Genomic DNA, 14,026 nt, shown 5'->3' with positions numbered 1-14,026 from the left:
GCTGTATGGCAAGTACTGAAGGAGAGGAAAAAGCGGTGGAGGGGTTACTGCCTCTGTCCGAGGTGCTGAAGTTAAGATGTGAGCGAGCAGACACACATTTAAACATGCAGCTTTGACACAACCAAAGGTGAACATTTCTAACCTCTAGAGGAGAGTCTGGTTCATCCAGGATGCTCTTCTCACTCTGCATCCGCTGCATCGTCCCTGTTGAACTGGGGTCCATTATCAACACGTTCTGACTACCAGCTCCGCCGAACTTACAGTCACTCCTTCTGGAGTCAGTCGTCCTGCACACCTCGTAGTTGTACACGTGTGGGAGAGTCCCTGTCCCCAAAGTGTCTGAGTAACGTGGAGGATAATATGGAATCACAGGGAGACTGGAGTGATACAGGACGCGAGACTGTCTCCATCTGTAGATTTTCACTGATATAATAACCACTAAACACGTGATGAACAGGAAGGACACTACAGCCAAAGCCAGCACTAAGTAAAAAGTCAGGTTGTCATTGTACTCCTTGTCGTGAGGAAAGTCAGTGAACTCCGACAGCACTTCCGGGAAGCTGTCCGCCACCGCCACGTTAACAATGACTGTAGCTGAACGAGAGGGCTGCCCGTTGTCCTCCACTATAACAGTCAGTCTCTGTTTCACAGCATCTTTATCAGTCACCTGGCGGATAGTTCGGATTTCTCCATTCTGTAAGCCCACTTCAAACAGCGCCCTGTCTGTGGCTTTCTGCAGTTTATAGGAGAGCCAGGCATTCTGTCCAGAGTCCACATCAACAGCCACCACTTTAGTCACCAGATAGCCCACATCTGCTGAACGAGGCACCATTTCAGCCACCACAGAGCCTCCAGTCTGGACCGGGTACAGAACCTGAGGAGGGTTGTCGTTCTGGTCCTGGATCATTATTTTCACACTCACATTACTGCTGAGTGGAGGAGAGCCTCCATCCTGCGCTTTGACGCGGAAGTGGAAATCTTTGATCTGCTCGTAGTCAAAAGAGCGCACTGCATGGATGACTCCACTATCAGCACTGACGGACACATATGAGGAGACTGGCACTCCGTTAACAGAGGAGTCCTCCAGGATGTAAGAAACACGAGCATTCTGGTTCCAGTCAGCGTCTCTGGCTCTCACTGTGAATATAGAGAGGCCTGGTGTGTTGTTTTCTACAATGTAGGCCTCATATGAGCTCCTCTCAAAGACAGGCGCGTTGTCGTTGACGTCAGAGATCTGTAAGGTGAGAGTGACGCTGCTGGAGAGGGAGGGCACTCCTTCATCAGAGCAGGTCACACTGATGTTATACTCAGAGGCTCTCTCTCTGTCCAGATCACTGTCTGTTACTAAGCTATAGAAATTATTTGTTGATGCTTTCAAAGTAAAAGGTATATTATCGTTGATAAAGCATTTCATGTTTCCGTTTTCTCCTGAGTCCCTGTCTTCAATATTTATCATTGTAACAACTGTATTGAGTTTAGCATCCTCTGAAATCACAGTAGACTTTGACATTATGTTAATTTCGGGCTTGTTGTCATTTACATCTAGCACATCGACAATTAATTTGGAAGAATCAGTGAGTCCTCCCTCATCGCTGGCAAGCAAATTTATTTGATAGTTTCGTGACTCTTCAAAGTCAACATTTCCAATTAAAGTCACTTCACCAGTTTCCTCATTTACCTTAAATACTCTGCCGACGTCATCTAATGTATTAGTGATTGAATAAGTTATTCTACCATTGGAGCCCTGATCAGCATCTGAAGCTGTAACAGTGGCTACAACAGTTCCTTTTGGTGAATTCTCAGTAACTGTAGCTTTGTATGTCTGCTGTGTAAAAACAGGAGCATTATCATTAGCGTCTAAAACTGTGATGACAATCAGCATTGTTCCTGACATCTGCGGCTCTCCTCCATCTACAGCCGTCAACACGAGAGATATCTGCTCTTGTTTCTCTCTGTCTAAAGGCTTCTGTAGCACCATCTCAACGTTTTTATTCCCATCAGCGTTGTTGTGCAGCTTCAGAGCAAAATTATCTGTTGGCTTTAATTCGTAGCTTTTAAGATCGTTGATTCCAACATCGAGATCTACAGCCCTTTTCAGCACAAATTTTGCCCCGATTACAGCTGACTCACTTATTTTGAATCTCATCTCATTTTTTTCAAAGGTTGGTGCGTTATCATTAATGTCATTGATCTGGACAGTAACCGTGTAAAATTCCATGGGATTTTCTAAAATAATCTGGAGATGTAAAGCACACGGCGTCGTCTGTCTGCACAGCGCCTCTCTGTCGATCCTCTCTTTGACGAGGAGGACTCCTCTCTCTCTGTTCAGCTCGATGTACTGGTCGCTGTCTCGGGTGAAAATTCTAGCTTTACCAGACGTAAGACGTTTCGTTTGTAAACCTAAATCATGTGCTATATTACCGACTAAAGATCCTTTGGCCATTTCCTCCGGTATTGTGTAGCTGACCTGCCCGAGCACCGAGCCGACGGAGAGGACACAGATGAACAGCAGTACTTGCCTCGTCATTGTTCTATTCCAAATTATTTCCGTGTGATTCAGAGAATTTGTATCCCATAATATTATGTCGATTCCACAATCAAACTTCAGTTTAACGCCCGCATAATCCAAAAAGAAGGAAGAAAAGTCTCAAAGGTCGATGTTTTCTTTTCCAATCTGGTACGATACTAGAGTGTGCGTTCGTTCTCGTCGAGCTCTTTCTTTATTGTGTCGACGTTACATGGGAGGTGCTGCTACAAACCCACAGTCAGCCATCGACACTCTGGTCAACAGCGGCCCTAAGAGTCCATAACATCAAACTGCAGACAACCAACACAATAATCCCTGCTCACAAGACGGTCTGTGACAAAGTCTGAAATTTAATAAAAGTGATTTTGAAACTAATGGGAAGCTCAACATGTTCTCAATCGTATTCGTTTTACTTTGAAAGGTGTTGTTGCACGTTTTTGCACTCATATTTAAGCCACCTTGACTACGCAGCGCTGCATTTACATACTGTGTGACATTTAACAGACTGAAGCACTTTGATTGAGGGATTGAAAACACAATATAGATTCAAGGAGGTTGAAACGATTTAGCAAGAAACCGGAATTGTGTACAAGCGGATTTCGCCACACAAACTGTAAACATTGAATCAAGGTAGGAGAGGCAGACACATTTAATGTCGCTGTCCAACGTTCTGAAATGGATACATTCTGATGAACGACGGACATCATCTCACAACTCCTGTCATCATACACATATTTTCTGTAACCAATGCCCACAAAAACGTTGTTGCGAAGACAAGAAGTCGACCACATGATATATTATGCGGAAAAGTCGCCAGTCTGTGTTCAAAATCAGTGGTTAAAAAAAAATAAAAGAGCAGGTTTATGGGTATGTGAAGGAAGTAGTGAGACAGTCAGCTGAGCTTCTGAGCATCACGCAAATTCAGACTGTAAAAAAAAACAAAAATGACAGAATCCAAAAACAAGTTAAGAAAGAGGAAAGCAACATCGATATTCATACTTAATCCATACCAAACAACTGAAAGTCAGCACAGAGATATTAAAAGACATGGACACAATAATGGATCTATTTTAATGACGACAATTAAGTTGAAAGGACTAAAGAGCAAATAGAGACAGTTTAAGACGGTATGGAGATGATCTCTAATCCAGCGATTCGCATTATGTGTACTGGAAAAAAAAAACAGGCTTAAATTTCAAAGATAAATACTATCTTAATAGTGTAGAGACAACTTTAATGCAGTCTAACCTCTACAGGAGAGTCTGGTTCATCCAGGATGCTCTTCTCACTCTGTATCCGCTGCATCGTCCCTGTTGAACTGGGGTCCATTATCAACACGTTCTGACTACCAGCTCCGCCGAACTTACAGTCACTCCTTCTGGAGTCAGTCGTCCTGCACACCTCGTAGTTGTACACGTGTGGGAGAGTCCCTGTCCCCAAAGTGTCTGAGTAACGTGGAGGATAATATGGAATCACAGGGAGACTGGAGTGATACAGGACGCGAGACTGTCGCCATCTGTAGATTTTCACTGATATAATAACCACTAAACACGTGATGAACAGGAAGGACACTACAGCCAAAGCCAGCACTAAGTAAAAAGTCAGGTTGTCATTGTACTCCTTGTCGTGAGGAAAGTCAGTGAACTCCGACAGCACTTCCGGGAAGCTGTCGGCCACCGCCACGTTAACAATGACTGTAGCTGAACGAGAGGGCTGCCCGTTGTCCTCCACTATAACAGTCAGTCTCTGTTTCACAGCATCTTTATCAGTCACCTGGCGGATAGTTCGGATTTCTCCATTCTGTAAGCCCACTTCAAACAGCGCCCTGTCTGTGGCTTTCTGCAGTTTATAGGAGAGCCAGGCATTCTGTCCAGAGTCCACATCAACAGCCACCACTTTAGTCACCAGATAGCCCACATCTGCTGAACGAGGCACCATTTCAGCCACCACAGAGCCTCCAGTCTGGACCGGGTACAGAACCTGAGGAGGGTTGTCGTTCTGGTCCTGGATCATTATTTTCACACTCACATTACTGCTGAGTGGAGGAGAGCCTCCATCCTGCGCCTTGACGCGGAAGTGGAAATCTTTGATCTGCTCGTAGTCAAAAGAGCGCACTGCATGGATGACTCCACTATCAGCACTGACGGACACATATGAGGAGACTGGCACTCCGTTAACAGAGGAGTCCTCCAGGATGTAAGAAACACGAGCATTCTGGTTCCAGTCAGCGTCTCTGGCTCTCACTGTGAATATAGAGAGGCCTGGTGTGTTGTTTTCTACAATGTAGGCCTCATATGAGCTCCTCTCAAAGACAGGCGCGTTGTCGTTGACGTCAGAGATCTGTAAGGTGAGAGTGACGCTGCTGGAGAGGGAGGGCACTCCTTCATCAGAGCAGGTCACACTGATATTATACTCAGAGGCTCTCTCTCTGTCCAGATCACTGTCAGTCACTAAACTATAGAAGTTATTTGTTGATGTTTTCAGATTAAATGGAACATTTTCACTAATAAAACACTGCACTTTTCCGTTTTCTCCTGTGTCTTTGTCTTCAATATTTATCATTGTAACAACTGTATTGAGTTTAGCATCCTCTGATATAACAGTTGACTTTGACATAATGTTAATTTCCGGCTTGTTGTCATTTACGTCTTGCACCTCAACAATTAACTTACAAGAATCAGTGAGTCCTCCATCATCACTGGCACGCAAATTTAATTGAAAATTTCGAGACTCCTCAAAGTCAATATTTCCAATCAAAGTAACTTCACCACTTTCTTTATCTATCTTAAACATTTTCCTGATATCACCGAAATTGTTCGTGATTGAATAAGTTATCTTACCATTCGAGCCCTGATCAGCATCTGAAGCTGTAACAGTGGCTACAACAGTTCCTTTTGGTGAATTCTCAGTAACAGTAGCTTTGTATGTCTGCTGTGTAAAAACAGGAGCATTATCATTAGCGTCTAAAACTGTGATGACAATCAGCATTGTTCCTGACATCTGCGGCTCTCCTCCATCTACAGCCGTCAACACGAGAGATATCTGCTCTTGTTTCTCTCTGTCTAAAGGCTTCTGTAGCACCATCTCAACGTTTTTATTCCCATCAGCGTTGTTGTGCAGCTTCAGAGCAAAATTATCTGTTGGCGTTAATTCGTAGCTTTTAAGATCATTGAGTCCAACATCAAGATCCTCCGCCCTTTCCAGTACAAATTTTGCCCCGATTACAGCTGACTCACTTATTCTAAATCTGATTTCGCCCTCCTCAAAGGTTGGTGCATTATCATTAATGTCAGTGATCTGGACAGTAACCGTGTAAAACTCCATCGGATTCTCCAGAATAATCTGGAAATGTAAAGCACACGGCGTCGTCTGTCTGCAGAGCGCCTCTCTGTCGATCCTCTCTTTGACGAGGAGGACTCCTCTCTGTCTGTTCAGCTCGATGTACTGGTCGCTGTCTCGGCTATAAATTCGCGCTTTACCTGAAGTCAAACGTTTGCTTTCTAAACCTAAATCTTGTGCTATGTTACCGACTAGAGACCCTTTCCCCATCTCCTCTGGTATTGTGTAACTAACCTGCCCAGTTACCGAGCCAAGCGAAAGGAGAGAGATCAACAGCAGCGCCTGTCCCTCCATTGTTCTACCCGAGTATATTCTCAGCGAGGCTCCACAGTCCGGTTTTTTGTTCCATAAACTGAGATCCAGTCCAAAGTAAAATCACAAATAAAGCAGCTGTACGATCCACGCAATCGATAGAAGAGTCCCGGAGCTCGTCGTGTCTGTTATAAATTCAACATATCTAGAATGTCCGTTCTGTCCCGTCGTGTTCCTTCTTCATTATGGCGATGATATAAGGGAGGTGCTGCCACAAATCTACTCTCAGCCGCGCACACTCTGGTCAACAGCGGCGCTAAGAGTCCATTCCACAAAACTACACCAAGCCTGCATTCATTCATCGTTGCAGAAAACGTACTCTTAGACAGGTCTCACTTGAAATGATGAAATAAAAGCTGAATAAGTAACATTAATCTCTTCACATACAATGGGTCGCCACCTCAAATCAGCCTCACTCTTATAAAGTTGTATAATTCAGGGGAAAGATAAATACGAATAGAAAGATAAACCTATTTCCACACATGAGTAATTAATATATTGAAACAGTGCGGACGCAGAAGAAAAAGCTGAGTCCAGAGAGTCGCTGTCCGAGGTGATGAAATAATGAAAGTCTTATGAAGGGCCACCACTACTGACAATCACTAGAGCTGTCATTGAGACACAGTTATGCATGTACCAGTGTTAACATACACACTAAAAAGTCGCTGGCTTTTGTAATGAATAATACATCGACAGTCTGGATATACAATCATACACCCACATTCAGTTTCACTCGAAATATAGAACAATGAATAGAAATGAGCAGCATGTTTGATGCCGTATCCAGCGCTCAATGTGGCATGTTATCATTTGCTATAGAATGCCACAAGGTAACTGTAAAAAAACAACCTGCACAAAGAAAAAAAAAGGTCAAAGCAGTCTGACGTCAGTCCGGTTTAGCAAACAACGCATCCAAAGCAAAGTAACGTAGACGTGGACTAGAACAGCCCATCAGTGACTGAAAATGCAAACAATGAGATGCTGTCCATGGTTCTGAAAACTATGAAACAGTGTGGAAGAGTACACGATCGATGCAACTACACACTGAAAGAAAAATGAAAATAAAAAGACGAAACGTCATTATATAACCCACCTCTAGAGGAGAGTCTGGTTCATCCAGGATGCTCTTCTCACTCTGTATCCGCTGCATCGTCCCTGTAGAACTGGGGTCCATTATCAACACGTTCTGACTACCAGCTCCGCCGAACTTACAGTCACTCCTTCTGGAGTCAGTCGTCCTGCACACCTCGTAGTTGTACACGTGTGGGAGAGTCCCTGTCCCCAAAGTGTCTGAGTAACGTGGAGGATAATATGGAATCACAGGGAGACTGGAGTGATACAGGACGCGAGACTGTCTCCATCTGTAGATTTTCACTGATATAATAACCACTAAACACGTGATGAACAGGAAGGACACTACAGCCAAAGCCAGCACTAAGTAAAAAGTCAGGTTGTCATTGTACTCCTTGTCGTGAGGAAAGTCAGTGAACTCCGACAGCACTTCCGGGAAGCTGTCCGCCACCGCCACGTTAACAATGACTGTAGCTGAACGAGAGGGCTGCCCGTTGTCCTCCACTATAACAGTCAGTCTCTGTTTCACAGCATCTTTATCAGTCACCTGGCGGATAGTTCGGATTTCTCCATTCTGTAAGCCCACTTCAAACAGCGCCCTGTCTGTGGCTTTCTGCAGTTTATAGGAGAGCCAGGCATTCTGTCCAGAGTCCACATCAACAGCCACCACTTTAGTCACCAGATAGCCCACATCTGCTGAACGAGGCACCATTTCAGCCAATACAGAGCCTCCAGTCTGGACCGGGTACAGAACCTGAGGAGGGTTGTCGTTCTGGTCCTGGATCATTATTTTCACACTCACATTACTGCTGAGTGGAGGAGAGCCTCCATCCTGCGCTTTGACGCGGAAGTGGAAATCTTTGATCTGCTCGTAGTCAAAAGAGCGCACTGCATGGATGACTCCACTATCAGCACTGACGGACACATATGAGGAGACTGGCACTCCGTTAACAGAGGAGTCCTCCAGGATGTAAGAAACACGAGCATTCTGGTTCCAGTCAGCGTCTCTGGCTCTCACTGTGAATATAGAGAGGCCTGGTGTGTTGTTTTCTACAATGTAGGCCTCATATGAGCTCCTCTCAAAGACAGGCGCGTTGTCGTTGACGTCAGAGATCTGTAAGGTGAGAGTGACGCTGCTGGAGAGGGAGGGCACTCCTTCATCAGAGCAGGTCACACTGATGTTATACTCAGAGGCTCTCTCTCTGTCCAGATCACTGTCTGTCACTAAACTATAGAAATTATTAGCTGATGTTTTTAGATTAAATGGAACATTTTCACTGATAAAACACTGCACTTTTCCGTTTTCTCCGGAATCTAAGTCCTCAATATTTATCATAGTTACAACTGTGTTTAGTTTGGCATCCTCTGAGATGACATTTGACTTTGACATTATGTTAATTTCCGGCTTGTTGTCATTGACGTCTCTCACATCAATAATCAACTTACAAGAGTCAGTGAGCCCTCCGTCATCACTCGCACGTAGATTTATTTGAAAATGTCTTGACTTTTCAAAGTCTATGTTTCCAATCAAAGATACTCCTCCGTTTTCTTCATTTACCTCAAACATTTTCCTGACATTGTCTAACGTATTTGTGATTGAGTAAGTTATCTTACCATTCGAGCCCTGATCAGCATCTGAAGCTGTAACAGTGGCTACAACAGTTCCTTTAGGTGAATTCTCAGTAACTGTAGCTTTGTATGTCTGCTGTGTAAAAACAGGAGCATTATCATTAACGTCTAAAACTGTGATGACAATCAGCATTGTTCCTGACATCTGCGGCTCTCCTCCATCTACAGCCGTCAACACGAGAGATATCTGCTCTTGTTTCTCTCTGTCTAAAGGCTTCTGTAGCACCATCTCAACGTTTTTATTCCCATCAGCGTTGTTGTGCAGCTTCAGAGAGAAATTATCTGTTGGTTTTAATACATAGTTTTGAAGATCATTAATTCCAACATCGAGATCTGCAGCCCTTTCCAGATCAAATTTTGCCCCGGTGATCGCTGACTCGCTAATTTTAAATTTCATCTCATTTTTTTCAAACGTTGGTGCATTATCATTAATGTCTGTGATCTCGACAGTAACTGTATAAAACTCCATCGGATTCTCTAAAATAATCTGGAAATGTAAAGCACAAAGCGCCGTCTCTGTGCACAGCACCTCTCTGTCGATCCTCTCTTTGACGAGGAGGACTCCTCTCTCTCTGTTCAGCTCCATGTACTGGTCGCTGTTCCTCGTGTAGATTTTAGCTTTGCCGGATATCAGACGTTTTATTTCTAATCCTAGATCTTGTGCTATGTTGCCCACTAAAGAGCCTTTCGACATTTCCTCCGGAATAGAGTAACTGACCTGGCCAAACACCGAGTCAATCAAAAGGAGAGAGACAAACAACAGTACTTGCCGATTCATTGTTCTATCCGAAATGTTCCCACTGAGGCCTCACAGTCGGTTTATATTCCACAAAAACAGATCTTTCTTATATATCGACGTCAGAACTCAAAGAAACAGCTCCATAATCCACTCGTTAGAAGCAAATCCCTTGCATTTCGAAATGTCTCCTCTTCTTTTTTAAAGATGTTTCGCAGTCAGAAATGTCCGTTCTTTCCCCGTCGAGATCTCCCTGTATTGTGTCGACGTTACATGGGAGGTGCTGCTACAACCCTGCTGTCATTCAGCAACACTCTGGTCAACAGCGGCCCTAAGAGTCCACATTATAAAACTGCAGAGCACCAACTAAAATACAGCTCCGGAGAACACGATGTAAACCATCCGAATATTTCGTTACAATACATCTACTGAAGTAATATCCTGGACAGTCCAATAGACTGCGAGATGAAGACCTGAGTCATATTCGCCATGTGTAAGTAGGTCATTACAATAATATATTTAAAGAGAATAGTAAAAGACACGGTATGTCAGATACTGAAGACGTATAAGGGATAGATGGATATAAAATCATATGAAAGAAACACAAGACAAATACCACGGAATTCAAAGGTCTGTCGACACAATGAGAATATGAGGGAATAAATGACAAGAACACAGGAATAGACCAATATTTACACTGTCAGTACAGCAGCCGACAGACAAGATAAACATGTGTCTGAAGTATTTAGGTCGCTGTCCGCAGTGCTGAAGTGAATCAACTCTGAATGAGAATTAAACTGCCACACTGCAGGAGTTTTTTGAGTAACACAATGGTATACAGCGCTAAAACATCATGAATGACAAGACAATATTGACGAATACTTCCAGTGTCACTACTTCTGTTAAAATTGCTGAAAGGAATAAATATAATTATTGACACTGTTTTCAAAATAATCACTAGTGTCTTGCAAGAAGACAGGTTGCAGTGTATATGTTTTTTTTAAATTCCTTTAAGGAATGAACACGTTAAGCTCACCTAAACTGTCTGAAAAAGTTTCTTATTTATAAAGTTAGACAGAGAATAAAACCACGCCATCTAAAGTCAAAATTAATATATCTAAAAAGGAACAAAAAAACAGAAAAAGACCGTTTGGATGTTTAATCAATATTAGATATCAAGTTTCACTAAAAAGAAATTAAGGAATCTAAAAAAAAAAGATTGCCGTTCATGAAAGGACAAAAAAGAAAAACATTCACATCAAAGCACGGTAGGCGAAAAACAATACCACAGCCTGTCATTAAGTCAGGATGTAGAACATTAGGTGCTGTCCATTGTGCTGAAAATGGTGGACAGGTTACAGCAGGCGACTATCGATGCAGTTTAAAATCAAGGGCGAAAAAAACACTGAGCTGAAGTTACATTATTTAACTGACCTCTAGAGGAGAGTCTGGTTCATCCAGGATGCTCTTCTCACTCTGTATCCGCTGCATCGTCCCTGTAGAACTGGGGTCCATTATCAACACGTTCTGACTACCAGCTCCGCCGAACTTACAGTCACTCCTTCTGGAGTCAGTCGTCCTGCACACCTCGTAGTTGTACACGTGTGGGAGAGTCCCTGTCCCCAAAGTGTCTGAGTAACGTGGAGGATAATATGGAATCACAGGGAGACTGGAGTGATACAGGACGCGAGACTGTCTCCATCTGTAGATTTTCACTGATATAATAACCACTAAACACGTGATGAACAGGAAGGACACTACAGCCAAAGCCAGCACTAAGTAAAAAGTCAGGTTGTCATTGTACTCCTTGTCGTGAGGAAAGTCAGCGAACTCCGACAGCACTTCCGGGAAGCTGTCCGCCACCGCCACGTTAACAATGACTGTAGCTGAACGAGAGGGCTGCCCGTTGTCCTCCACTATAACAGTCAGTCTCTGTTTCACAGCATCTTTATCAGTCACCTGGCGGATAGTTCGGATTTCTCCATTCTGTAAGCCCACTTCAAGCAGCGCCCTGTCTGTGGCTTTCTGCAGTTTATAGGAGAGCCAGGCATTCTGTCCAGAGTCCACATCAACAGCCACCACTTTAGTCACCAGATAGCCCACATCTGCTGAACGAGGCACCATTTCAGCCACCACAGAGCCTCCAGTCTGGACCGGGTACAGAACCTGAGGAGGGTTGTCGTTCTGGTCCTGGATCATTATTTTCACACTCACATTACTGCTGAGTGGAGGAGAGCCTCCATCCTGCGCTTTGACGCGGAAGTGGAAATCTTTGATCTGCTCGTAGTCAAAAGAGCGCACTGCATGGATGACTCCACTATCAGCACTGACGGACACATATGAGGAGACTGGCACTCCGTTAACAGAGGAGTCCTCCAGGATGTAAGAAACACGAGCATTCTGGTTCCAGTCAGCGTCTCTGGCTCTCACTGTGAATATAGAGAGGCCTGGTGTGTTGTTTTCTACAATGTAGGCCTCATATGAGCTCCTCTCAAAGACAGGCGCGTTGTCGTTGACGTCAGAGATCTGTAAGGTGAGAGTGACGCTGCTGGAGAGGGAGGGCACTCCTTCATCAGAGCAAGTCACTGTGATATTATACTCAGAGGCTCTCTCTCTGTCCAAGTCATTGTCTGTCACAACGGTAAAGAAATTATTTGTTGTGGATTTAATGGCAAAGGGAATATTTTCATTTAAAACACACATGACTTTGCCGTTTTCATTAGAGTCCAGATCTTGTATATTCAGCATTGTCACAACCGTCCCCTGTTTCATGTTCTCTGATACCATGTTTGACTTAGACATGATGTTAATAGATGGAGGGTTATCATTAATGTCTGTCACGTCTACTATTACCTTACAAGAGTCGGATAATCCCCCCTGATCTGACACCTGAACATCAATCTCATACAGTCTCCTTTTTTCATAATCTACATTTCCACTTAAGGTCAGCAGTCCGTCATTGGCATCGATTTTAAAGAGACCCGCTGCTCCAGACTTTGGAATCATGTATGTTACTTTTCCGTTATTGCCTTTATCCATATCTGTAGCGCTCACAGTAGTGATTACAGTGCCAACAGGAGCGTTTTCTGTAACACTTGCCTTATACTCCGGTTTTGAACACACAGGCGCGTTGTCGTTGACGTCTAACACAGTTATGATAATCTGCATTGTCCCCGAGAGCTGTGGTTCTCCGCCATCCAGAGCAGTTAGTATTAATGACACATGCTCTTCATTCTCTCGGTCTAATGGTTTCTGTAAAACCATCTCGACATGTTTAGTTCCGTCTCCCCGGCTGACGGTTTTCAAAACGAAATTATCACTGGGTTTTAGGGCGTAGCTGCTCAAGCCGTTTACACCAACATCATCGTCTATGGCTTTCTCTAACACGAATCGAGCTCCTGAAGGGGTTAATTCGCTAATTTCATATGTCTTCTCAACTCTCTCAAATGTGGGAGGATTGTCATTTATATCGGTAATTTCGACAGTTACCGTGTAAAACTCCATCGGGTTTTCCAGGATCATCTGGAAATGAAGTGCACAGGGCATTGTTTGACCGCATAGAGACTCTCTGTCTATTTTTTCTTTAATCACCAGGATCCCTCTCTCTCTTTTCAGCTCGATATGTTCCTCACTGTTACCACTATAAATACGAGCTTTACCGGACTTCAGTCGTTCCACACTTAAGCCTAAATCCTGGGCTACATTGCCGATTAAAGCCCCCTTTGCCATTTCCTCCGGAATGGAGTAGCTGACCTGCCCCTGCGCTACACTGAGAGAAAGCACCGAGAAAAACAACAGCACTTGCCATCCCATCGTTCCCGTTGACACGTCTGTGAAGAAAAACACCCAGAAAATCCTTTGTTTCTCCACCTCAGGCTACGATTTTGACTCGCAGGTACCCGTATTTGGTCTGAAAGATGGCACTTATTCCGAAATGGTCGAACAAAGGAATCCTATCGTGTCGTCCTGGCTCATGGCAGCCCCGAGTGTTAACTCTGCCTCTCTCTATTTCCCAGTATGATATGTTGAGGTCTAGGGGAGGTACTGCAACGAATGCTTCCTTAGCAACTCGATGGCCAACAGCGTCCCTCTCTGTTCAATGGACTGAACTACATGGCAGATTACCGTGGTAAACCAACTTGAAGGGACTTTCATAAAAGGCAAGAGACACATCAGACCAATCTGCTGAACTGAACCCTTATATAAGCGTTAACGCTCATATCTGTCTGCATTGCATAGAATGACAAGCATGACCAAAGCAACAGATGATAAAAAGTAAAACATGGAGCATACCATAATACAATCACGCAGGCAGCAACACATATCACAGAGTCAAAGAAGATGAAAAGGACAAAAAGGTTAATGATTTTTCAAGTTACTGCAGCCTACTGAGTGAAGAGCAGACACAGTTT

At 43.9% G+C, this 14,026-nt stretch overlaps 3 protein-coding genes across 29 annotated transcripts in view; all 3 read right to left on the bottom strand.

Moving 5' to 3' along the window:
- LOC119007663 (protocadherin gamma-C5-like) overlaps window positions 1-14,026 on the bottom strand; it is a 261,083-nt gene that overhangs the window by 89,256 nt on the left and 157,801 nt on the right. For 2 of the 27 annotated variants that reach the window (XM_037077499.1, XM_037077518.1), the window contains exon 1: window positions 3,776-6,338. The exons of 23 other annotated variants lie outside the window; for them this stretch is intronic. In XM_037077499.1, coding sequence (XP_036933394.1) covers window positions 3,776-6,160 — 2,385 coding nt within the window. In that variant the 5' untranslated portion in view covers window positions 6,161-6,338. Of the gene's footprint in view, window positions 1-142; window positions 2,702-3,775; window positions 6,339-14,026 lie in introns of those variants that run through there. 2 more of the 27 variants (XM_037077501.1, XM_037077517.1) reach the window with 1 other exon arrangement.
- Window positions 7,130-9,683, bottom strand: LOC119008044 (protocadherin beta-16-like). The gene is made up of 2 exons (XM_037078070.1): window positions 7,255-9,683; window positions 7,130-7,136 (listed from the first exon to the last, which is right to left on the bottom strand). Exons 1-2 carry the CDS (start codon window positions 9,654-9,656, stop codon window positions 7,130-7,132), a joined length of 2,409 nt encoding a protein of 802 aa, XP_036933965.1. The 5' UTR covers window positions 9,657-9,683.
- On the bottom strand, window positions 10,963-13,665 carry LOC119007686 (protocadherin beta-16-like). Its single transcript, XM_037077542.1, has one exon. The coding sequence runs from the start codon at window positions 13,425-13,427 to the stop codon at window positions 11,040-11,042; it is 2,388 nt and encodes a 795-aa protein (XP_036933437.1). The 5' UTR covers window positions 13,428-13,665; the 3' UTR covers window positions 10,963-11,039.

This window comes from Acanthopagrus latus, chromosome 18 (genome assembly GCF_904848185.1).
Source record: "Acanthopagrus latus isolate v.2019 chromosome 18, fAcaLat1.1, whole genome shotgun sequence".
NCBI lineage: Eukaryota > Metazoa > Chordata > Actinopteri > Spariformes > Sparidae > Acanthopagrus > Acanthopagrus latus.
The sequence above is the reverse complement of the archived record's forward strand: the minus strand, read 5'-3'. Positions and strand labels throughout refer to the sequence as shown.

Coding starts and splice junctions, on each gene's coding strand:
- LOC119008044 (XM_037078070.1), bottom strand. CDS start 9,656: ATGAATCGGCAAGTACTGTTGTTTGTCTCTCTCCTTTTGATTGACTCG.
- LOC119007686 (XM_037077542.1), bottom strand. CDS start 13,427: ATGGGATGGCAAGTGCTGTTGTTTTTCTCGGTGCTTTCTCTCAGTGTA.